Here is a 26,837-nt window from a genome sequence, read left to right as displayed (position 1 = left end):
AAAAATAAGTAAGCCTTATCAGAAAGGTCCATCTAAATATACCAGTAAACCCCCAAATTAATGTTGCTCTGAGTCCCCTGTCAAAATAAACACTGCATTTCGTTCCTTCTATTGTGTACACATGGGCTTCTGTATCAGACTTCCTGTCTTCAGCTTATACCTCCTTGCCCTGGGCAAGAGCATGCTCAGTGTGCTCCTCTCTCCCCACCCCTCCCTTCTCTGCTGTAATCTGAGCCAAGAGCAGGTAGAGACTCAGACAGGAAGTGATGTCACACCACATTAATACTGCAGCTCCTATTCTAAACAGAGAGTTCCTAGAGCTTTTTACTCAGGTATGGTAAAACATTCTACAGAATAAATATAGCATTCTAGATTGCACTATTGCAGCTAATCTATTGGCAATAAAATGCCCCTGTAGCTTTCCTTCTCCTATAAAGTAGTCAAATTCAAATTTCGAATTTTGAAATTCGAATTTTGAAATATTTTTTTGTGAAATTCATCTCGGGAATAATTAAAATTTGATTTTAGTTTTTAAATAAATTCTAATTTGATTTTCAAAATTTATCATATACTGGTCCTTTAAGTTGTTTGCTGTGTTCCTGACATTCAAGTTTTTTTCAGGGAAAAAACTCGAATCGAATAAGATTCGAATTATATTTGAGTTTGCAGGTTGATTCCATTCACCCAAGTTTTAAAAATTAAATTTTTTTTGATAAAGTTGGTCGAATTTTGAGTTCATGGGAGTTTTAAATAATTCCCGTGAACTCAAAATTTGACCCTTGATAAATCTGCCTCCCCATGTCACAATATAAGGCTGATTAGTAATTAATACAGATAATTACTACATGACAGCACAAAAACCAGTGCAATTAGCATCAGAATTTAATAATTATCCCTGTAGAATCAGCTTATATTACAGACCAGCCTTATTTTCTGCTTCATAAGCGTTGCTCCTCCATAGCTGCTCAGAGCCCACTGAGCATGTGAGTGTCACAGATACTTTCCAAGATGGTGACCCCCTGTGACAAGTTTGAAGTCCTGGATCATTGCTGCTATTGAGAAGCTGAAACTTTAGGCTGGTGCAATAAGTTCAGTATATAAAATATGGCATTTTTAGCCACATTCATTTTTAGCTTTAGTTCTCCTTTAAAAAAAAACCCTTATATCTGACTTCATAGACCTTGCTGTTACAAACCATTCCTCTACAGTGCATACAGATGCCACATAGCATTTCTGCAGGATTTGAAAGCATAGAGAGTTGTAGTTCGTCAAAGCGACGAACATGGCCATCACTGCCTTGTACAAAATATACCAGCAGTCAAGCTAGGCAGTAAGTCACTCAGCAATGCTTAAATTATCTGTCCACCTGCAGAAACTTTAACAGTTTTAAATAAAGTTGTATGTGTGGTTCCCTTATGCATGATGTCACTTCCTCTGCTGCTGTCATCGCTGAGTGTGTCGAAAGTGATAGTTGTGAATTCTTCCAACAGATCCTGGAATGACAGAGCAGGGCGGGGAATTCCTGTAGTCACAGCGTCTCTGTTACCAGGTGCAATCTGTCAGGCAAAGGTGAGTATATATAATGGGAGCAGCAGGCAAAGTTCATTACAGGGGCTGAAGCGAGCAGACAGATCTCCAGTGAAGAGATTGAAAAGAGCAGGCAGAACTGTCAAGAGCAAGCACATCCCTTGTGAAAGGACTATAGAGAAGAAGCAACAGCCATGGGTATTCTCTTCAGCTCCCTCTACAAAACCCTTATGGGCTTCTCTGGCACCAAGGCTAAAATCGCTATGCTGGGCCTGGATGCCGCTGGCAAGACCACAGTCCTGTACAAGGTAAAGTTTAATGAGACTGTTCGTACAATCCCCACCATCGGATTCAATGTTGAGACAGTGGAGCCCATCAGTAATGTGTCCTTCACTGTGTGGGATGTGGGGGGTCAGGAGAAGATCAGAGCTCTTTGGAAGCATTACTTTATCAACACAGATGGCCTGGTCTTTGTTGTGGACAGTGCTGATTGGGAGAGGTTCAAGGAAGCCAGCCTGGAGCTGGAAGCCATTCTGGACAATGATGAAATGAGAGGTGTCCCATTTCTGGTGATGGCCAATAAGCAAGATCTTCCCGGTGCCAGGAGACCAATGGAGGTGGCAGAAGAATTAGGCTTGATGAAGATACAAGGGCACCAGTGGCACATACAGGGCTGTTGTGCAACTACTGGGGAGGGACTTGTGGAGGGCCTGGAAGTACTCACAGACTTGGTGAAACAGTTCCAAAAAGACAGGTCTTACTGAGCTAATACCCAGCGACTGCTGCTACCTTGTTTTGCAGAGGATTGGATGCAAGTGTCTGATCCACTTTGTGTTAAGGTATCTATTCACTGATGATATAGAATATAGATCATGGCTGATTTTTGGGAATTTGGGAAAGACAATGGGACATCTTTGATTTCCCTGGAAAACAATGATACATTGGGGGGCATCAGACAGACAAGCAGACTGACCAATAATGGCTTGGATGTATTTTTGGATATTCTGCTTCTCCCCTGAACATAGCTATATAAAGGCACTGACTTTTTTTAAAGATGTTTCAGAACTACAAATCTCACACAAACAACCTTAGAAAGGCAGAGGGTTGCCTAAACTGTTATGTACACTATTATAAAACATGTAATAACAATTATCATTTCTGTTCTGACTATTTTATTTTATGAATATAAAAACAATTAATTATTTTCTAATAAAAGTTACAGTTAAACATTACCTAAAACTGGGAGTTTTGTAGTTGTTGCTGTTATTGGGAATCTCACAACATACCATAGAATTTCAAGTTCTACTACAGGCAATTTAAGGGAGGTTGAAAATGAATGATAACATGGGCACACACATACCCTATATACTCGAGTATAAACCGGGCCGAGTATAAGCCGAGGTACCTAATTTTACCTATGAAAACTGGGAAAATGTTTTGACTCTAGTATAAGCCTAGACACAACTACAGCCCTGTCTCCCAGCATCGCAGATTCCGCCAAAGCGACCCCCCCAGCGATCAACCGGACTTCTTTGCAAAGTTGATGGTGACAGAGAATTGCCAAACGGATTAGTGTGTGCATTGTCCCACTGTCCCACTACCATGTGCAGAGGGTGCTGTGTGATATTGCCATCACTGTTAATCTTTCGTATAACCAACAGAGGGCACTGTGTGATATTGCCATCACTGTTAATCCTTCATATAACCAACAGAGGGTGCTGTGTGATATTGTAGTCACTGTTATTCTTTCATATAACCAACAGATGGCGCTGTGTGATATTGCAGTTACTGTTATTCTTTCATATAACCAACAGAGGGCGCTCTGTGATATTGCAGTCACTGTTATTCTTTCATATAACCAACAGAGGGCGCTGTGTGATATTGCAGTCACTGTTAATCTTTCATATAACCAACAGAGGGTGCGCTGTTATTCTTTCATATAACCAACAGATGGCGCTGTGTGATATTGCAGTCACTGTAATTCTTTCACATAACCAACAGAGGGCGCACTTTTATTCTTTCATATAACCAACAGAGGGTGCTGTGTGATATTGCAGTCACTGTTATTCTTTCATATAACCAACAGAGGGTGCTGTGTGATATTGCAGTCACTGTTAACCTTTCATATAACCAACAGAGGGCGCACTGTTATTGTTTCATATAACCAACAGATGGTGCTGTGTGATATTGCAGTCACTGTAATTCTTTCATATAACCAACAGGGGGCGCACTGTTATTCTTTCATATAACCAACAGAGGGTGCTGTGTGATATTGCACTCACTGTTATTCTTTCATATAACCAACAGAGGGCACACTGTTATTCTTTCATATAACCAACAGAGGGTGCTGTGTGATATTGCACTCACTGTTATTCTTTCATATAACCAACAGAGGGCGCACTGTTATTCTTTCATATAACCAACAGAGGGTGCTGTGTGATATTGCAGTCACTGTTATTCTTTCATATAACCAACAGATGGCGCTGTGTGATATTGCAGTCACTGTTATTCTTTCATATAACCAACAGAGGGCGCACTGTTATTCTTTCATATAACCAACAGAGGGCGCTGTGTGATATTGCAGTCTCTCGCCAAGCGAACTGTTGGTATAGGAATGATTAAAAGTGACTGCAATCTCAGCTACTGCGCGCTGACCCGAGTATAAGCCGAGGTAGACTTTTTCAGCACATTTTGGATGCTGAAAAACTTGGCTTATACTTGAGTATATACGGTATTAGCAGGTAAAAAAGTACATTGCTTTCAGAATGGCAAAGCTGTACCGCAGGGGAAGGGTTCAACGATATTATGAACCAGTGCCACTCAGATGTATTTACCTACAAAATTGACGAGGAGCGGATTGGTTTATCTGCATATTCACCCCATAAATGGAGGTTGCTTACTGATACAATTGCTATTTGAATCTGTAATACAGGTTGTTGTATTTGCAAATGATTATGCAAATGCGTATTTACTCATGCATTTCTTTTCCTAGCAACACACTTTTTGGTGCCATTTTCAAGGGGAGGGGTATACAAGAGCAGATTTCCCTTGAGAGTGCCCTCCCCATTTTTTCATACGGGAGCACTAAGCGTCTACTGCTTAGTGCTCCGGAAACGAGTAAACTACCCCTGTGGCTGGGCAGCATGCCATCCCTTAATTTTGTCAGCCCTAGGCCCGGGCCATTTTGGGGGGTATAAGAATTGAATGATTTCTAAATTATGTGCCCCTAGATCAGATGTTCTGCTAGCCACCCCCTCCCCCCCACACACACACACAAGCTTGAGAGTATCCGAAAATTTTCAGTTGTTGGGTCTGGAGAGATGGGGTTTTTCAGCTGGGGATTTAAAAAGCTATGCAATCTCCTGTAAAGTAAAGATCTGTGTCTACAAAGATGCCCCAGTAGCTGCCCATCTTCTTTTCTGTTGATTCACCGCTCATGCTCTGTGCTGCTGTCACTTACTGAGCTTAGGGACTGGCGCACAGTATACAGTACACCTAGGGGGTTATTTATCAAGGTCCAAATTTATCTCAATATTTTCTTAAAAATATCCGCACGAGTTTTTTGGGCTTATTTATTAATACACTTTCTCAAAAATTTTGTTTGTGGGAAAATTTCTGAAAACTCTGAATTTTGCCCGAAAACGCCAAAAACTTCAGGGTATTGCCCCCATAGACTATAAGGGGTGAAATTCGTCTAGGGAATAGTTAAAATTCTAATTGAATTTTTAAAAAAATTCTAATTTGATTTTTGAAATTTATCATACACTGGTCTTTTAAGAATTAGAATTCTTTCCAAGATTTTAGCTGACAGATTAGCTCTGATTATGCTTGCCTTCCTTAGTTTCTATTGAACAGAATGGCTTCATAAAAAATAGATCAGGTATCGAGAATATCAGAAAGCTTATTCAAGTTATTGCCTCTGCCAAAAAACAAAATATTCCCTGCTCTATTTTCAAGATTGATGCAGAAAAGGCTTTTGATAGCATAATTTGGACCCATTTATTTGACTGTTTAGAGATATTTGGTATTAAAGGTCCTTTCTTCAAATTCATTGAGTTTCTTTACTGCTCTCCTTCTTCGCAGGTAGTGGCGGCAGGAGAGAAATCAATGGCGTTTAATATATTCAAGGGAACTAGACAGGGATACCCTCTCTCCCCTCTCCTATTTAACCTGTCATTAGAACCATTACTAAGATTTTTGAATGTCTCAGCTTGTTTTAAAGGGTTTTTTTTAATAAATCCCATATTAAAACTATGGTTTTTGCAGATGACCTATTACTAGGAGTGAAGGATCCCAATCATTCTCTGACTAAAATCTTTGATATTTTGGTTTCTTTTGGTAAAATTTCAGGATATAAAGTCAACTCGGAAAAAACTTTAAATATATATGGTTCTCTTTCCAATTTGGTCTTGATGAAGTTGAATTTGAATAAGCCGAAAGATTTTTTACTGTATCTAGGTCTAAAAATTCCTGCTGATTTGACCAAATGATAACGCTTAAATTTCTCACCTGCCATTGAATTCTTTGTTTCTCAATGTAAGAAGTGGAAAGATGTACCTTTGAATCTCAAAGGGAGAAATTTCTTCTTTAAGATGTTTATGTTTCCCAAACTGGTTTACCCCTTAATTAATCTCCCGTTATTACTTAGACACTCTGATGTTAAAGCTTTGAATTCAGCTCTTTCATCCTTTTTGTGGCAATCGAGTAAACCAAAGATTTATTTGACTAAGTTACAATTTCATCCATCAAAAGGTGGTTTAAATGTACCAAACTTTAGAAAATTTAATTTAGCCTCATTATTATGTTATACTATGGAATGGATCTATGATGGGGTCAGATATATAAATCCTGAGATAGAATCTTGGCATCCTTTCTATGGTCATATTTTATCAATTCTACACAAGAAATGGTGTGATATTCCAATTTTTTTTAAAGTTAATCCTATTTTTAGGGACACTTTTTATGCTTGGAGATTCTTGTTTAAGAATCAAGGATATGATCATCGTTTCATACCTTTTACTCCAGTAAAAAATGTGAGTACTTTTGTTTATCCATTCCCCTCCCTTTTGATTGGACATGGGAATAAGACCCCTACTTTGTTAGGAGAAATTTTGGACCAAGTTAAGGGGGAAATTCTTTCATGGGAAGAGTTACAGAGTAAATTTAATCTTTCGGAGAATGAGAGGGTTCTATATTTTCAGATTAAAGAACATTTGCATCTATATTTTGATGAGAGATCTTTGGCTTTCTCCGGACATAGTCTGGCCCAACTAGTTAATAAGATTATAGAATCTCCTTTTTGTAACAAAGTCAATTTTATATCCAACAATTTCCTAAATTTTCTATATAAATTGGAAAATCCTTTGCAGCTTTCGGCTGATAAATGGTCAGAGTTTTTAAATTTTACTATTACATCGGAACGGCTTATTAGTTCTCTAAAGAACTATATCAATAGGTTTCGAGCTGAAAATTGGAGATTGCATCACTTTAAGTTAATTCATACAGGCTTTAGTTGTTGCTATAAAGAGCTGATCATTCTAAGAACATTTCTTTCTGCCCAAAATGTAATGCTGAAAATGTGGACGTTTCACTATTTTTGGTCTTATCCTTTAATATCTCAGCTTTGGGGAAATTTGGAATCGTTTCTCTCTCTTAAGCTGGCCATAGATGTTTTTAAAAGATCCGATCAACTGAAAGCGGAAGCGAGGGGTGGGCTCACAGATTCAGAGGGTACACGATGCCACACAGACACAGACAATGGTTCTTACCCAGCAGTGAAGTTTACTGAACAATAATAAACGTTAAATAGCTGGGCATGTATAAACAGTCAGATAACAAGGTATAAATCACACAGTAACAGTAATACTGCCTAACCTAAAACTAACTCCTGCTAAATATTCCCCCACAGTCCGCGAAGCAGCCTGGCTGCCCCTAAATGTTCCTTCCAGGTCTTTGTCTTTGGGGTGCACCCTTAAGTATTGCGCAATACTATTTGTAATCCACAGGTAATGTGTCCTTCTCTTTACACGAGGCTTCCCTGTATGCAGTTCCAAGCCCAGCGAAGTATGTCTCTATCAATGTACTGTAATATACAAAAATGTCACTGGTATGCACTATGATGCAGCAAGGCTGCGCTTACAGTTCCTTGGGTGCTTTAAGCAAGCTTTCCATGCTTCCTTCTGAATCCACAGGTCTTTCCACGGCCAAAACCACACAGACAGGAAACCCTGGATCAATCACTGCAAAAACTGTCCTTAGGTGCTCCAGAAGGGAGTCTCACATCACTTCCTGTTCCTCTCAGGACTCCACCTCCTTAGATAATCTGTGATGCATTAATCGAACTTGTTCATACAACCCCAAACCTGTAATTACAGTTTACTAGCACACTTGTGGGGTTCAGATCACTCCCCTAAATTAGCCTTATTCACGTTTTGAGAGGTGAATGAATATAAACTTTCATTACTATACACAGCATTGTACTTATTCCATTTCCTTTGCTGCCACCTACTGACTGAAGTGACTAGTACAGGTAATTAAATACAAATATATTGTAGAACATGGCTTCATACCCTTACATGCCACCCCACTAAAACATTGGCGTCCCGACAGCTTCACCAAATAAACTCATCTACTGCATAGCGCTGAGGGGGAATACCTGACGTGGAGCGCTCCGACCTGCGTAAGCCTAAGTTTTCTGTACTCGGTGTAGGAATAAGGCCCGGCTCCTCCCGGGGTGGTAGAGCATTCTCAGGGGTAGCCTCCGCTGCCGCCCCATTGGGAGCGGGTGATTCACTAGTTTGTGAAGGAAATGTAGTAATTACACACCATCCTACATCTCTTGGAGGTTTCGAAGGTCGCTGCTGAACATCTCCAGAATTGTCTGTCGTGGGGCAACTCTCTGAGAGACAGGGCCTGAGCATGTTGCGATGTAATCTTCGAATCGGTCCATTAGAGTTTTCCTTTTGCAAGTCGTAGACTGGGCCTTCCGGATACACCTGCCTCTTTACAATATATGGTTGTGGTTCCCAGCGGTCATCCAATTTATCTGTGGGCCGTTTAGCACGCACCAATACTCGGTCACCCGGCGTCAAGGGTGCAGTCTGCACAGGTTGGTGATCCCTAGTGGTTAGTTGTTGCAACTTCTCATTGACCAGCCGATATACAGTTCTCAGTTTGTCCTGGTGCTCCTGCACCCATGAGTCAACTGTCCTAGGGGACTCTTCCGACAGTGGACCCAGATTCATTTCGGCAACTTCCTGTCCTGGGCGACCAAACAGTAGCATATGTGGAGTATAGCCGGTAGTGTTATGAACACGATTATTGTATGCCCATAGTAGTTCAGGCAAATACTCGGGCCAGCGCAGCTTCTTTTCTTTCTCCAGAGTGCGAAGCATCTGTAGAAGCGTTCTGTTGAACCTTTCACAGGCTCCATTTCCCTGTGGGTGATATGGCGTCGTCCTTGACTTCTCCATCCCATACAACCGGCATAGCTGCTCCATTAACTTCCCTTGGAAGCAAGCTCCTTGGTCGGAATGAATCCGCTTCGGACATCCATACACCTGTATGAAGTGTTGACACACTGCACGGACAGCTGACCCTGCCGTCTGGTCAAGGGTGGGTACCGCCACAGCGAACTTTGTAAAGTGATCAGTCATCACAAGGCAATATTGGTGTCCACTCACTGACTGACCAATCAAGATATAATCAATCATTAAGATTTCCAGTGGAGCCGATGTCTTAATAACTTGACTTGGTGCCCTCTGTTCAGGAGGTTTCGCCAGCTCACATGCTCGGCACTTCTGACATACTTCACGGACAATCTGCTCCAACTGCGGACAGTACACTAATCTCTGTACCCACTTGTATGTCTTCTCCACGCCAAAGTGGGCACCCTTCTCATGTCCTTCGAGGGCCACTTTACGAGCCAGGTTACTGGGTATCACCATCTGCCACCTTTCCTCAAGATCAGTAGGTAGAAACACCTTCCGGTACATTATTCTATTTCGGATTTGCAGCCGATCCCACTGTTGCAACAGCTTCCATCCATCTGAGGACAAGCGACTTCGCTCTTCCATTTTGGGCCATATCCCTGTCTTCACCCAATGTTTGATCTTCTTTAATTCAAGATCATCATCTTGCACCTGAGCCCATTCTTCCTCTGTCTTTCCCAGCAACACCGTGTTATGGGTAGCCACCCCACTTGAGCTTGCTACGGGTGGCTGCCGTGGCACTCGGCCCAGATCGGGTGTCTCAGTCCCTTCATCTTCTTCATCCACCTCATCTGTTGGGGCTTCCCAGGTGACTCTGGACAGGGCATCTGCATTTGCGTTCTCCTTACCGGCACGGTACTTGATGGTATAATCAAACTTTGCCAGCCTTGCCACCCATCTCTGTTCTAAGGCGCCCAGCTTTGCATTCTGCAGGTGAGCCAAGGGGTTATTGTCTGTCCTTACTAGGACCTTTGCTCCAGTGAGATACCCCGAGAACTTTTCAGTCATCGCCCAGACCAACGCCAACAGCTCGAGTTTGAAGGAGCTGTAATTTTCCGGATTGCGCTCAGAGTCCCGTAGGGAGCGACTAGCATATGCAATGACTCGTTCTTGCCCGTCTTGTTCTTGGGCCAGCACCGCTCCTAATCCATGCAGACTTCCATCTGTGTAGAGCATAAATGGTTTGTCATACTGAGCATATGCCAGGATGGGGGCACTGATCAGGGCTCTCTTCAACTCATCAAAAGCCTGCTGCTGCGACAACCCCCACGATATGGGTCGTGTCTTCAGACCCTGGGCAGTCCCTCTCAAGAGCTCGTGTAGTGGTCCGGCGATCTTTGCGAAGCCTTTTATAAATCTTCGATAATATCCAGCCAGTCCAAGAAACGCCTTCACTTCTCGAAGTGTCTTAGGCTGTGGCCACTTACTCACTGCCTCTATCTTGCTCTCTGCAGGACAAACTCCCTCAGCTGATACAACGTGTCCCAGATACTCTAATCTTGTTTGAAAGAGATGACACTTCCTCGGTTTGATCTTGAGACCATGGGCACGGAGTCTACTTAACACTTGCCGCAATCTTCTCAAATGTTCTTCAAACGTCGGAGCATGGACTATTATGTCATCCAGGTAGATCAGAATTGACTCAAAGTTCAGTTCACCTAGGCAGTGTTCCATTAGGCGTTGAAATGTACCCGGAGCATTTGTTAGTCCAAAAGGCATTCTGTTGAACTCATACAACCCCATAGGTAAGATAAAGGCTGTCTTCTGTCTATCCTTTTCTGCCATAGGTACTTGCCAGTAGCCACTTGCCAAGTCCAAGGTTGAGAAATACTTGGCCCTCTGTAGTGCCGTCAGGGACTCTTCAATCCTTGGCAGGGGGAAAGCGTCCTTTACTGTGGCAGCGTTTAACTTTCTATAGTCCACGCAAAACCTCAAGGACCCATCCTTCTTCCGCACCAAGACCACTGGCGCCGCCCATGGACTCTGGCTCTCTTTGACTACTCCACTATCTAACATCTGAGACAGCATTGTCTTCACCTCTTGGTAGAGAGTGGGCGGAATCTGCCGGTACCTTTCTCGAATTGGAGGAGTATCCCCAGTCAGTATTTCATGTTCTATAACTGTGGTACAGCCAAAGTCCTCTTCACACCGGGAAAAAGTGCATTGAAACTCCCATACTACAGCTTCGATCTTCTCCAACTGGTCGGCGGTGAATTGGTCGGCGTCGATCTTCATTTGCTCCAAGATCCGCCTGCCATTCCATTCAGGCGTGGGCTCTTCCACTGAGTTCTGGTCCACTGCCAGGGTCCAGATATCATTTTCAACTGACCGTAGGGCGAATTGTCTTCCTGTGAGTGGTACTCCTTGCAGAACATGTAGCTCAGCCACTTTCTCTCCAGCATGAAAGGTAACTTCATGGTCGTGTATGTTGACACACCGGACTACCACATGACCGTCCATTACTGTCACAATGGTTCTGGCAATCACTGGGCTCCGTCCAGCTTCTGACACACCCAGTGGCTCTACTAGCACTCCTATCCCATTCAATTTCCGCCAGCCTCCGACAGGCATTCGTATAATCTTTTCCTGTCGTGGGGGTACGATACAGGCTCTTCCATATGGGGCATACACTGCTCCCACTGGCTTATCTTCAGGGGTGCTTTTGCAGATACCGCAGGTCCGGATCAGCCTCTGGAATACCCTCTGGGTAGGCTTGTGGGAAGTCGTTTTCTTCCAGTAGCCCGGTCCCTCCTTTGTAAACAGGAGCTGATCTAGCCCTCTCAGGACATTCATCCCCAATACCACGGGAGCTCCACACCGAGCCGGATTCTCTACCAGTACCACTCCCTTCCTGCCGACATCCTGTCCACATAGCTTCATCCGCATCCAAGCCACTCCGAACACTGGTATAGCAGTCTGATTTACCGCCGTCAGCTTAATCACAGTACCCTTGTCAGGTTTCAACATGTGTCCGAAGTGCTTTTCGAAGAACTCCACTGGCATGGTGGTAACTTCTGACCCTGTGTCTATAAGACATCCCACCATCTGTTCTTCAATTTGCACTGTTAGGTAGGGGCTTTCGGCAACCAGGTCCCGGGGGTCGTTAGGAATAGCTTGGCACCTGGCTTCCCCCACGGTGTGCCCCACTACCGCGAGGGATTCCCGTTTAACGGCGGCTGTTCTGGATGTAGGCCCCTTTGCGGGCATTGACGGGAGATATGTCCTCTTTCTTGACAAACCCAACACTGTGGGCCCATAGTTCTCCGGTTCCTGGGAGGGCCCCACGACTGCGCCTCTTCAGGTGGTGTCCGGTCAGCCCAGTGCCTGGGGGAACTTCTCACTCTGGCCTCTGTAGCCACGGGATATCGAGGGGGACCCATTGGGGCGGCACTCCTCTGCCAGTAATCCGGCTGGACTGGGGCCATTGCTGAAACTTGCAACTGTGCCAACTGCTTCTGGATTTCTCCCAGGGATGCACTGAGTGCCTTCACAGTCTCTTGCAGCTCCCCTTCCTCAGAAAGAGTTCTTGGACTTCTTACAGCCTGCATCCTCACGGTGTAAGCCCCATAGGCCTCCTCCTTGTCTCTGGCCACCGCTTCAGCCTGTACCTTGTGAAATTGCAGCGTAGCATCCACCAGGATACGTTCCCTGAGGATCTGGCGGAGGGGGGGACTGCGCAATCCCAGAACAAACTGGTCCCGAAGGATTTGGTCTCCAGTTCCAAGAACATTAGCGCCATTGCCCTCTCTTCTCTGTATGTGTGCCCATATCTCTTGAAGAGCATTCGCAAACTGGGGGATAGTCTCATCTTCAAGCTGGAAGCGAGTGAATAAGCGAGACCTAAGGCTGCCGGTACCGGCCGTTTCTCCGTAGATAGGCTCAAGAATTGAGAGTATGGCCTCCAGAGTCTTCCTCTCCTCCTCTGGGCGTAGCATTACAGTGCGTCTCGCATCCCCTTCCAGGGCGTTCAGCGCCACATCGGATTGCAGATCAGGAGTCAAATTGTACAACCTAAGGGTACTTTTAAGGTAAGTGGCCCAGTCTTCTAGCAGCATGTTCTGGCCGTCAAACCGTACTAGCTGGTTCAGTATTGCTCCTGCGGGCAAACACATGGTCGGAGCTACTCCCACGGCAGGAGGGGCAATGGGGGCTATGGCAGGAGCGGCCTCATGACCGGCTGGGTTCTGCATGGCGATCAATGTACCCTGCTCGCAGCGCCAACTGAAAGCGGAAGCGAGGGGTGGGCTCACAGATTCAGAGGGTACACGATGCCACACAGACACAGACAATGGTTCTTACCCAGCAGTGAAGTTTACTGAACAATAATAAATGTTAAATAGCTGGGCATGTATAAACAGTCAGATAACAAGGTATAAATCACACAGTAACAGTAATACTGCCTAACCTAAAACTAACTCCTGCTAAATATTCCCCCACAGTCCGCAAAGCAGCCTGGCTGCCCCTAAATGTTCCTTCCAGGTCTTTGTCTTTGGGGTGCACCCTTAAGTATTGCGCAATACTATTTGTAATCCACAGGTAATGTGTCCTTCTCTTTACACGAGGCTTCCCTGTATGCAGTTCCAAGCCCAGCGAAGTATGTCTCTATCAATGTACTGTAATATACAAAAATGTCACTGGTATGCACTATGATGCAGCAAGGCTGCGCTTACAGTTCCTTGGGTGCTTTAAGCAAGCTTTCCATGCTTCCTTCTGAATCCACAGGTCTTTCCACGGCCAAAACCACACAGACAGGAAACCCTGGATCAATCACTGCAAAAACTGTCCTTAGGTGCTCCAGAAGGGAGTCTCACATCACTTCCTGTTCCTCTCAGGACTCCACCTCCTTAGATAATCTGTGATGCATTAATCGAACTTGTTCATACAACCCCAAACCTGTAATTACAGTTTACTAGCACACTTGTGGGGTTCAGATCACTCCCCTAAATTAGCCTTATTCACGTTTTGAGAGGTGAATGAATATAAACTTTCATTACTATACACAGCATTGTACTTATTCCATTTCCTTTGCTGCCACCTACTGACTGAAGTGACTAGTACAGGTAATTAAATACAAATATATTGTAGAACATGGCTTCATACCCTTACACATCATCGTGAGACCATGATTATCTCCGAACGATCATACGATCGTACGAATTGTCCATCAACTAAAAAGACCAATTTGCCAGGAAAACAAAGGGTAGCTGCCTGCTTGTCCCTGCAAACATAGATAGATTGCACTGGGACCGATAAAGATTTTTTAACCTGGTCGATCAATTTCCTGACAGATGTCGGCTGAAAAATCGTAAGATTTTCGATCGTTCGAATCCCACTAACCGCACGATAATTTTGAAGGATTGGTTGGACTTCGCTAAAACCAGTCGTTGGGCAAGAGAAATCTTCGTGTCTATGGGGACCTTTAGTCTAGGAAGAGAAATTAAGTTATGCCCTATTTTTGCTCCACTAGATATAATAGATGGTGACATACGCCTCATAAATCTAGGCTTTCATAAAGGTAAGGATCTACTAAATGTTTTAAATCTTTTCATGAATGCCACTAGGAAACTTATCTCTATTTACTAGATTAGGAAGGAGGTTCCTACTTTAAAAGAAATTCTGTCCTCATTGGGCCAGCCGTATCTGCAGGAAGCTTTACGATTTGACTATAGAAATGATGAGCCCTCTCACTCTTTTTATCATATCTGGTCTAAATATTTAGAATTATTTGACAGGTCTAAGAGGAGGTTATTGTTTAATGTGGGGTTGCTTAACATCTAAACATATATGGTCTAATGGTCTAATGATCTAATTCCAGGATTATTATTATTTTTTTTTTTTGTTATTTTAAGTTATTTTCAATTTTGGAATTTATAATTTATGTTTGAACTTTGTAACAATTGGCTGTTTACTCTAAATGATGTAACGGATATTCAATTGGATTTTTACATTTGTATTCTATCATACTTGTTTATGAAACTAATAAATGAATTGCTGTTTTAGCCTATGGGGGACGTTCTGGGATCAATTTGGAGTTGTTTGCTGCCTTCCTGACATTCAAGTTTTTTCGGAGAAAAAACTTGAATCAAAATAGATTCGAATTCGATTCAAATTCAATTTGAGTTTGCAGGTCGATTCCATTCACCCGAGTTTTAAAATTTTTAATTTATTAATAAATTGCAGTTGGTCGAATTTCGAGTTCATGGGAGTTCATGGGAGTTTTAAATAACTCCCATGAACTCGAAATTCGACCCTTCATAAATCTACCTCCCTATGTCACAATATAAGACTGATTAGTAATTAATACATATAATTACTACATGACAGCACAGAAACCAGTGCAATTAGCATCAGAATTTAATAATCAGCCCTGTAGCATCATCTTATATTACAGGCCAACCTTATTTTCTGAAGGATAATTTGGGACGACCCCTAAGCTTAGCTTCTCAACAGCTCAGAGCCCACTGAGCATGTGAGAGTTGCAGATACTTTCCAAGATGGTGAGCCCCTGTGACAAGTTTGAAGTCCTGGATCATTGCTGCTATTGAGAAGCTGAAACTTTAGGCTGGTACAATAAGTTCAGTATATAAAATATGGCATTTTTAGCCACATTAATTTTTAGGGTTTAGTCCTCCTTTAAAAAGATGCCACATAGCATTTCTGAATGGATGTGAAAACATAGAGAGTTGTAGTTCGTCAAAGCGACGAACATGGCCATCACTGCCTTATACAAAATATACCAGCAATCAAGCTAGGCAGCAAGTCACTCAGCAATGCTTTAATTATCTGTCCACTTGCAGAAACACTGGCTTTCATTTTTTTTCTTACACAATAAATGGTAATTTTTTGGAAATTCTCTGTGCTTTGAAAATCTGTGCATTTTTGTTAAACTTTAACAGTTTTAAATAAAGTTGTATGTGTGGATCCCTTATGCATGATGTCACTTCCTCTGCTGCTGTCATCGCTGAGTGTGTCGAAAGTGATAGTTGTGAATTCTTCCAACAGATCCTGGAATGACAGAGCAGGGCGGGGAATTCCTGCAGTCACATCGTCTCTGTTACCAGGAGCAATCTGTCAGGCAAAGGTGAGTATATATAATGGGAGCAGCAGGCAAAGTTCATTACAGGGGCTGAAGCGAGCAGACAGATCTCCAGTGAAGAGATTGAAAAGAGCAGGCAGATCGGACTATAGAGAAGAAGCAACAGCCATGGGTATTCTCTTCAGCTCCCTCTACAAAACCCTTATGGGCTTCTTTGCCACCAAGGCTAAAATCGTTATGCTGGGCCTGGATGCCGCTGGCAAGACCACAGTCCTGTACAAGGTAAAGCTTAATGAGACTGTTCGTACAATCCCCACCATCGGATTCAATGTTGAGACAGTGGAGCCCATCCGTAACGTGTCCTTCACCGTGTGGGATGTGGCGAGTCAGGATAAGCTCAGACCTCTTTGGAAGCATTACTTTGTCGATATTGATGGCCTGGTCTTTGTTGTGGACAGTGCTGATTGGGAGAGGTTCAAGGAAGCCAGCCTGGTGCTGGAAGAAATTCTGGACAATGATAAAATTAGAGGCATCCCATTTCTGGTGATGGCCAATAAGCAAGATCTTCCCGGTGCCAGGAGACCAATGGAGGTGGCAGAAGAATTAGGCTTGATGAAGATACAAGGGCACCAGTGGCACATACAGGGCTGTTCTGCAACTACTGGGGAGGGACTTGTGGAGGGCCTGGAAATACTCACAGACTTGGTGAAACAGTTCCAAAAAGACAAGGTCCTACTGAGCTAAGACCCAACTACTGCTGCTACCTTGTTTTGCAGAGAATTAGATGCAAGTGTCTGTTCCACTTTGTGTTAAGGTATATGTGCACTGATGATATTCACATTATTATAACAAGGCTAAGATCATGGCTGATTTTTGGGAATTTGGGAAAAGACAATGGGACAACTTTAATTTCCCTGGAAAACAATGATACATTGGGGGACATCAGACAGACAAGCACAGACTGACCAATTATGGCTTGGATGTATTGTTGGATATTCTGCTTCTCTACTGAACATTGCTATATAAAGCCAGTGACTTTTTTTAATATGTTTCAGAACTACAGATCTCACACAAACAACCTTAGGAAGGCAGTGGGTTGCCTGTGATTGTAAACGGTTATGTACACTATTATAAAACATCTCATAAGAATTGTTATCATTTCTGTTCTGACTATTTTATTTTATTTATTACCATAGAATTTCAAGTTCTACTACAGGCAATTTAAGGGAGGTGGAAAATAATAACATGGGCACACACATATTAGCAGGTAAAAAAAAGTACATTGCTTTCAGAGTAGCAATGCTGTACAGCAGGGAAAGGGTTAAATGATGAACCAGTGACACCCAGATGTATTTATCTATAATACAGTCGGGGAGCGGATTTTGTTTCTCTGCCTATTAACTACATAAATGAAGGATATTTACTGATACATTTACTAATTGCAAACAATTATGCAACACATTTTAGCTAAGCTAAAACTAGTAAAATGATTATTTACTCATACATGGTTTCCTAACAACCATTTGCACACTTTCTGGGGACATTTTCAATGGGAGGGGTATAAAGATTGAATGATTTCTAAATTGTGCTCCCCTAAAACAGATGCCGCCCACACAGAAACCAAAGATTTAAAAAGCTATGAAATCTCCTGTGTGTGTATATATATATAAAACAAACATTAGGCGGGGGTGTAACAAGGCTGTGACCACAAAATACATATAGACAAATACAAGAGTCCTCTGCACTCAACCCATTATCAATATATTTAAGGCCAGTTGGCCAGCTTAAATATATTGCAATATATGGACAAACAATCCCTGTTTTATTTAAAGGGTAAGGCATTTTTCAGTAGCAGTATGCACAAAATGTCTCTGTCTTAAATATATTGATAATGGGTTGAGTGCAGAGGACTCTTGTATTTGTCTATATGTATTTTGTGGTCACAGCCTCATTGCACCCCCGCCTAATGATTTTAAAAATTAGTGGTGAGCACAACTTTCCCTTGTTTGTATAAACTAGTGGTGGCCAATAAAAAAAAAATTCCTGGTGAGCCAGTTTTGATCATTGTTACTGGGTGCATGTCAGATTGGACTTTAAAAAAAAAAAAAAAAAAGTCTGGCAGCATTTTAATGAGCATCGGCAGCATTTAATATCTCAAAATTCAATGCTTCAATCTTTCAATCTAAAGGCTTGTTTATTTTTATTCATGGTAAATTGGTTACTTTGGGATGGAAGGATCCCAGGAGAAAACTTACTCATGTCACAGACATTATATATATCTGCTGTCAAACTAACATCTACATTTACCTGAACAGAAAACCAAAACTCCTTCAGGCACTGAGAAAACCACCAAGGTACAAAGGAATCAAGAGATTAAGATATGTTCATAATACTGCAGAAGAAAATCAAATCTAATCTAATTAACATGCTTTAGAAATATAATGAAATGGATTTCAATACCAATGTCATTTAAAGCACAGTGTATTTAGCTCACTGTTCACTCCTAGTCATTATTGTGATATTTTTTAATTTCAGACCATAAGAAGAATAAGGCGCTGGAGTAGTGTTCCCCATGCTAGCACCTGCATTTTTGGGTATGTTTAACAACAGAAGCCTTTGCATGTGCCGTACTGTATTGTTTTTACAAGCTATGGAATTAACCTGTGAGTTCCCCAGTTACATTACTTTAGCTGGATTAGGCATTCGTTTTTTAAAGAGGTTTGCTATTGGTTTTCATTTTTTTATTATAGAGTCATTTAGCTTTTTATTGAGCAGCTCTCCAGTTTGCAGTTCCAGCAATCTGGGTCCAAATTACTCCAGCAACCATACATTGATTTGAATAGGAGACTGGAATATGAATAGGAGAGACCCAGATCAAAAGGTAAGTAATGAAAAGTAGCAATAACTCCTGTATTTATAGCCTTAATGAGCATTTGTTTTTAGATGGGGTCGGTGACCCCCATTTTAAAGCTGGGGTTTTAAGAGTTAGAATTTTTCCAAAAACTATAAATAATAAAAAAGGTCAGCTGAAAAGTTAACTGAAAGGTGTACCACCCCAGTTTTTAATTTGCATTTAAACATGTGAAACATTTACAATGCTCTCTTAATACACAGTTGTATCAAGCAGAGATGGTGCACATGCAATGTATCAAGGTTTTATGGTTCCAATATAGAAAAAGTTTCTTACTTCCCGCCAACCAAGATCCCAGAGTGCCCAGTCCTCCACATCAACTGTGACTATCCTAGACTCAGTCCAATTTCCCCAGATCTTATCTAATTTCTCTAGACAACCCCTGTATGTCAATTTTTCAAGGGCAGTATATCATTACCCATCTTCATCCATAGTTGTAGTGGTGGGGGGTTTCCAAGTCAGTGGTATAGAATTTTTTGCATAGAACAGGACATAATTGGACATAATGAGCACTTAACGCAGGGATCCCCAACCAGTAGCTCGTGAGTAACATGTTGCTCTCCAACCCCTTGGATGTTGCTCCCAGTGGCCTCAAAGCAGCTGCTTATTTTTGAATTCCAGGCTTGGAGGCAGGTTTTGGTTGCATAAAAACCAGATGGACTGCCAAACAGAGTCTCCTGTAGGCTGCTAGTCCACATAGGGGCTACCAATAGCCAATCACAGCACTTATTTGGCACCCCAAGAACATTTTTCAAGCTTGTGTTGCTCCCCAACTCCTTTTTCTTCTGAATGTTGCTTATGGGTTCAAAAGGTTGGGGATCCCTGACTTAACGTAAGTGTTTCCACATGAGCTAACAGAGTTTTCAGGAGTTTAAATTCCTAGTAGCAATAGTTCTGTTTGCATTAAGGGCTCTTACACATGGCCGTTTTTGCCTGCGCTCCCCTGCGTTGCGCTTTCTTCCGTTCAGCCGCAGGGGAACACAGGAGTAGACGCAGTTAATTACTTTGAAGGGGGCTGTACTCACACAGATGCATGTATGTGCCGAACGCAGGTGCAACATGCTGCATCCCACCTGCCTTTGGAGCTTACATGCATTTGTGTGATTACAGCCCCCTTCAAAATAATTGACTATGACTACTCCTGCGCTCCCCTGTGGCTGAATGGAAGAAAGCGCAACGCAGGGAAGTGAAAGCAAAAACGGCTGTGTATAAGAGCCCTAAGGCTTGAAATGCATCTCAGAACTTTTGGACTGCTGAACAGGACCAGGTGCAGGAATGTGCATGCTTCATCTCTGCCCCGTTGCATACATCTGAAGTTCCAGGGTAGAGTTTGGGTAAGCAATGCATGAGCACTAAGGAGCATGCTCCAGCTGCAGATCTCATTTTTATGCCCTTTAGCGCTTGTGTCCAGGGTCATAATAAATCACGCCTCATGACACACCCACATTCAACAAAACATTCTTTTGTTTACAAACACAATAAAGGATGAACAGAGAGCTTACATATTAAAGAATAAATGTAGTTAAAGTAAGAAAGGACCCCTGTTCCATTTATTTTATTTACTCATCTAGCAACAGTTTCGGCCATGGCACACTCGGTGTTCCATATACAGGTTAAAAATGTTACATGATCAAAACAAATCATGCTGATAAAATATACTGTGTGTTAAGTTCAAACAAATAAACGTGTATTTTTTTTTGCAGATCTTTCTTTGCCTAAATGTCATGGTTTATTATAGTAGCTTTTCGACAAATGTAGGAAGTGGTGACATATTGGTGCATATTCATCACGAGCGTCAGAAAAGTCTTTAATGGGCGCCATAAAATGTTCAATGGCATATTGTGGGATGCTTATAAACCCACTGATAAGAGCTGGTTTTTGACCTTATTGATGTCACACAAACTGTCACTTTGCACTTTTTATGACATACTTGGCAATACTGCAATCACTCTGTTTGATAAAAGCAAAAATACGTGAACTGATAAAACAGCATATGTTAATATGACTATATCAAAATGGATAGTGAATAATGATTTTGCCAATAGGCGGTGAGCTCACATTCACTTTGCTCTGTGAAGTTGACAGGTTACCGACAGAGATGTGGAATAGCACAAACATTCATGGGTTTATTCTTTTAGGCTTAACTGATGATCCCTTACTCAAGAACCTCCTTTTTGTTCTCTTCTTCTTATCCTATGTGGTGACACTTTTTGCAAATACTGGTATCATACTGATCATCCAAACCAGTCCTCACCTCCATATACCCATGTACTTCTTTCTAAAGAACCTGTCCTTCTTGGACCTGTGTTACTCAAGTATCATAACACCAAGGACTTTGGCAGGCTTTCTTTCTGTTACAAATATAATTACATACATTGAATGCGCACTGCAAATGTATTTATTTGGGGCCTCAGTTACCACTGAGTGTTTTTTGCTTGGAATCATGGCCTATGACCGATATGTGGCAATCTGCAACCCATTGCTGTATTTAATGCTTATGAATAATAGGGTTTGCATGCAGCTGGTGGGTGCAGCTTACATTGGAGGTTATGTAAATGCCGCAATTCATACAACATGCACATTCCAATTGCCATTCTGTAAAAGCAACAAAATCGACCACTTCTATTGTGATGTGCCCCCGCTTCTAAAGCTCTCTTGCACTGATACTATGATGAATGAACTTGTAATGTTCATCTTTGGGGGATTTGCTGAAATGAGTTCACTTATAACCATTACAGTATCTTACAGCTATATTATCTCCACTATACTGAGGATTCAATCCCAACAAGGCAGAAAAAAGGCATTTTCCACATGTGCATCTCACCTTCTGGTTGTCACTATATTCTACGGCACCATTGTATTCATGTACTTGCGTCCCACCTCCAGTTATGCTATGAAGCAAGACCGCATTGCCTCTGTCTTCTACACCGTCATTATTCCTATGTTGAACCCACTAATATACAGCTTTAGAAACAAAGAAGTAGGAAGGGCCCTGGTGAAAATTTGTGTAAAATGTTAATGAAGTAGTAAAATAATATACCAATATCACGCTGGGATAATTATTTAAGTAGTATATGAACTGTGTAGATCAACCCTCAACTGTAACTGCACTTGTCCTTTCTTTAATTATGTCCAGTAAAGTTATGTAGATTTTTTTATATTAAATACTTTTTCTTGTGTCCCTGCCATTTGTTGGTGCTGGATAGTTTTGCTGTTCTTCCTTGTCAAAACTCAGAGAATCAGCTTTTAATTACAGCATTTATTTAGGTACAAGTATGGGATCCGTTATCCGGAAATCCGTTATCCAGAAAGCTCTCAGGCCATCTCCCATAGACTCTATTTTAATAAAACAGTAGCTTGTACTTGATCCACACAAAGATATAATTAATCCTTATTGGAAGTGAAACCGGCCTACTGGGTTTTTTAATATAATTTTTTTTGTATCAATAATTTTTATTCATTTTCATATTATATTCACAACATATATAGGTACACATTTATCATGAGATGTCAAACATCGTTTATAAACGTTGCATACCGTTGAGTCTATGTTGAAGATTTCTATGACTCACTATGTATAGAATAACATGATATACATTAAAATATAATACAAACTTATAAGGCCTTTCTCAGATGTTTTGATTTAATTCTTTTTTTGCTCTCTCTTTTTAACAACATTGTCAAAACAAGACACTGAACCCCTACTCATAAGGATACAAGGTGTTATGGAAGGGCCCTCTGATACTGATATTCAAACCATGGTTGCCAGACAAGAAATGTTGGTGCTGGTCATTTAATAGATTGGTTAACTTCACGGAAATTTTCATAGAGGGGTAAAGAGAAATTTTCTGTTAGGGCATCCAAAGAGTAAGCTCCTATAGGTGTCAACAAAGAATATACTGAGGTTAATCCCTTATTTACCCACCATTGAAACTGTGACCGGGAGGTTCCCAGGGGGAATTTGGGGTTTTGGGATATTGGGGCTGCTGGTGTGTATGCTGTAAATAGGTGACTTTTAGAAGCCACTATATCCCAAACCTTAAGAGAGTTAGTAAGGCACTCCCTACAGGTTCTGTTTCTCATTCCCTTGGGTATCCAGAGTTAGGAAGATGCCACATATGGGAAGGTATATAAAATTTCCAGATCAACCCATAGTGGAGGCAGCTTCATATTATGAAATACCGGTAAGTGTGATAATTGCGTGGCTCTATAATAATTCCAGCAGTTGGGAAAGCCTAACCCCCCTTGTAATGTAGAATGGTAAAGGACTGATTTACTAACTCGTGGGATACTTTTATTCAAAACAAATTGTAACATTTTGGCCTCCAATTTCGCTGTCCCTGTTTTAGGATTGGTACCGGCAGTACCCTAAAAAAATATAATAGTTTTGGGAGTATATTCATTTTTATGGCCCAAATTCTGCCTATCCATGAAATGTGTTAAACTTTCCCCAATCCTCCAGTAGTTTGCTTAATTTACTGTATATAGGGGAATAATTGAATAATTTAGTTATTTTAATTCCCAATATAGAAAGGGAGTTTTCCTTCCATTGAAATTGAAAGTTTAAAGCCAATAATTTTACAGTTTCATGGGTTAGTCCTAGGTTAAATGCTGCTGTCTTGGTGGGACTTATGGACAATCCTGAAATCTGGGAAAACTTATGTAATACATTATAAAGGTTTGGAAGGTTTGTCATGGGCCTTGTTATAAATAGGGTCACATCATCTGCAAATAAACTAGTTTTGTGCTCAATATTTTGAACCCTTAAACCTTTTATATTAACATCATCTCTAATGGCTATTGCTAGAGGTTCAATCGCTGGACCGAACAATAAGGGCGACATTGGGCACCTCTGACATGTGCCTCTGGATATTTTAAAAGAAGCTGAAGAGTAGGGCCAATATTCACTCGAATGTTGTTGTTGTTTTTTTTAAATCTCTTTAAAATAAAAAAAGCTCAACCAAACTCCCATCCCCAATTTTGCCTTATTTATTAATAAAATAACTTGATTGGGGGAAAAAAAACAATAAAATCTAGCGATATGATTTTTTTAAACTTTTTTTCCCGAATACCTAGAATACCGAGCACAGTCCACAATATCTTCCAATTGGGATAGGGGCATCTCCAATTGATTTCTACAGGACCTCAACCGGTCTGAGATGGTGGATTTTCAAATCCAGGCTTTTTGCAGCATTGGTGTATAATGTATCTAGAAAAATTAAAGTTTCTTTTTCCACTAAAAATTTGAGGTTTTGCACCAAAAAGCCTGACCAGATAAACTCAAGATTAAGTAAATAACCTCCTTAATGTATGGAGATCCAGATTATGGAAAGATCCCTTTTCTGGAAAATCCTAGGTCACATACCTGTGTTCCCTTTGCTTGTATTATGTAAATGTTCCTTATACAGTGCAACATATTATTTTCTTATACTTACATATACATTTGAGACTGTCCCACTTCATACTGGCTGTTCTAATGTGCTTATTATAGGTGCCTGGTAGATGTGGCACCTTGGAGTATTAGACCATACCATATTCCTATAGGACTGGGTCATTTTATGAAAAATGAAAAACATATCTACTGATGCCTCATATTAGCAGGCACATGGGGAGTTGCAGGAGTAAGAAGTACCATACAAATGGTGTTTATCCATTCATTTGGCAATAGATCAATGGCATTTTATCATCTCCATGTTAGGGAAATAGCACAAAATGTGCATCCATGAGTTACCAACAAGCACTAACTTTATTATACATAAAATGTATGGAAAAGCATACATTTAAGCTGTATGATATGGACTGATGGGGGATGCCTAGTTCAGACAGGGTTAATATTCCCTTTGGTGGCAGCTGAGAGCAGAGGTCCTACTGCAGGTAAAAGGGGTGTGCTCACATACCTATGGGCTCTTCCCTGGATATCTGGAGGAGACAGGTCTCTCCTGTGTGTTTGAGGGAGAGACTCAGTCCTGGTTGTTCCTAGAGTGTGAGAGGAAGCCTGAGAGAGGTCCAAAGGGCCAACGGAGGGGTTGCCACCTGTCAAGTAGGGTTGCCACCTGTCTGGTTTTGACCTGTTTGAAGGGCTGCCAGGCCAAAACTGCCTGTCGGTCTTCCAAATTAGGAAAACGGGGCAATCATCATGTCATAGCCTTGCCCCCTAGATGTCACTGTCCGCCTCCACCGTGTCACAGCCCTGCCCCTCTGCATCACAGCCTGCCCCCTACCCGGTCTCCACCAGGCTAAAAGGTGGCAACCCTAGTGCCAAGGGACCTGTGACTGCAGTGAAGCTGACTTGAAAGTAGGCTGTGTGAGCTGCCTGATAGAGAGAAGTAATCTCTGGACTGTGAGTAACTGCTTGGAGGTGCACTGAAAACTTTATGTTGGTTACACATGCAACCGCATTCTCACACATACATGATTCAGCTCTAAGGTGCCCATTTATTAAACCTCAAATTTATCTGGTTGAGATTTTTAAAACTCAAATATTTAGAGATTTATTTTACCCGAAATCTGCAAAAAATCCGAAAATACACCATCTCAAACCTGTCGAGGTCATGTAGACGTCAATGGTGGAAAGTCCGTGAAGTTGTTTCTTGGCATTGTGATCTGGGCTATATAATCCGATAAATTGTTTCTTGACATTGTGATCTGGGCTATATAATCCGAAGTCAGGGTTTTCATCTGATAATCCGATAAAGTCGTGTTTTCAAAGCCTCAATCGTACGATACAAATTTTGTTTCAGCATTTTCTCTCTCTGACTTTTTCAAGAAAAAATTTAATTCAATTCACGGAAGGGAGTTTTTAAATAAAGAAATGAGATTAATTTGAGTTTATTAAATTACGCTCTAAATGTTCATAACCCTCCATGCATTGCAACTATTACTATAACTATTTCACATGCATTGCAACTAAGACTAAAATGCCTGGTTCACTCCTATTGCTATCCTTGTAATGACACCTAAGCATGACTTTTTTTCACCTGTTGCCAATCTTGTCAACCTTGGGTTTGTTCAGGGTTTTGGAATTCCATATGTTACATATAGAAGTATACAAACTGTGAACTAATGAGTGAAGTGTGTTTTATTGGAGAATATTGTAAAAACTCAATTCAATGCATTCAGTGTAAAAAAACTGAATACTCAAATAGATCACGTTATCCGGAAAAACAACATCGAATACCTTGAATTGATCGTATTTTTGACCACAAAACACCGAAGAAAACCTTAAAATCATGAAGGCTAAATACATCTTCAAATGGTTTAAATGGTGTTTTTTCAGATACTTGCTTTTTGCAGCTTCAGGACATAATAAATCTAGAAAAATTCAAGGTTTTTCTTACCTTGAAAAATTTGGGAAAACAAAACTCAGCCTTTAATAAATAACCCTCTTTATGTGGGATTATGTTTACATAATGTTAAACATGTTATTTACACTTTTTATAACATTTGAAGCTCGTACCACATTTGTTTTAGGGTGGGCTCATGCCTAGGACAATAGAGCATCTCTGTCTTCATTTTGCTTCCTTGGATATTTTTAACAAGCCTCTTCAAAACATGTGACCTTTATATATCCACTAAATTTAACAAAGTTTCACTAGGAAGAAAGTATCGCTAGAGAAAATTCACCAAGAAATATTATATATAGTGTAGACTTCTGAAGCGAAAGTTCTCATGTAAATCTGCCTTTCTGTATGTGAAGACTGTTTTCAGTTTACATTGGCTCTTCAGATTGCTTCTTGGAGAAGTCAAAGATATGTCCTCACAGTGTTATTCCTAAGTAAAAAACCTGTATATTGAACTATTACATTACTATAAGTGATGGGCGAATTCGCGGTGAATTGCTGCGTTTCCTCGCCGTGAATATATTAGCAAATTT

The 26,837-nt window shown here is 41.3% G+C and overlaps 3 protein-coding genes across 3 annotated transcripts; all 3 read left to right on the top strand.

Moving 5' to 3' along the window:
- The first annotated feature begins 1,637 nt into the window (after positions 1 to 1,637).
- arl11l.1.L (ADP-ribosylation factor-like 11 like gene1 L homeolog) lies at positions 1,638 to 2,759 on the top strand. Its single transcript, XM_018247518.2, has one exon. The coding sequence runs from the start codon at positions 1,722 to 1,724 to the stop codon at positions 2,289 to 2,291; it is 570 nt and encodes a 189-aa protein (XP_018103007.1). The 5' UTR covers positions 1,638 to 1,721; the 3' UTR covers positions 2,292 to 2,759.
- A 13,233-nt stretch (positions 2,760 to 15,992) lies between these two features.
- Positions 15,993 to 17,208, top strand: arl11l.2.L (ADP-ribosylation factor-like 11 like gene 2 L homeolog). The gene has a single exon (XM_018245726.2). The coding sequence runs from the start codon at positions 16,222 to 16,224 to the stop codon at positions 16,795 to 16,797; it is 576 nt and encodes a 191-aa protein (XP_018101215.1). The 5' UTR covers positions 15,993 to 16,221; the 3' UTR covers positions 16,798 to 17,208.
- A 3,854-nt stretch (positions 17,209 to 21,062) lies between these two features.
- Positions 21,063 to 22,150, top strand: or5f1l2.1.L (olfactory receptor family 5 subfamily F member 1 like 2 gene 1 L homeolog). The gene has a single exon (XM_018245550.2). It carries the CDS (start codon positions 21,063 to 21,065, stop codon positions 21,981 to 21,983), a length of 921 nt encoding a protein of 306 aa, XP_018101039.2. The 3' UTR covers positions 21,984 to 22,150.
- The last annotated feature ends 4,687 nt before the right edge of the window (positions 22,151 to 26,837 follow it).

This window comes from Xenopus laevis, chromosome 2L (genome assembly GCF_017654675.1).
Source record: "Xenopus laevis strain J_2021 chromosome 2L, Xenopus_laevis_v10.1, whole genome shotgun sequence".
In the NCBI taxonomy this organism is placed as follows: domain Eukaryota; kingdom Metazoa; phylum Chordata; class Amphibia; order Anura; family Pipidae; genus Xenopus; species Xenopus laevis.
Note: the sequence above shows the minus strand (reverse complement) of the source record. Positions and strands in the feature narration are given on the sequence as shown.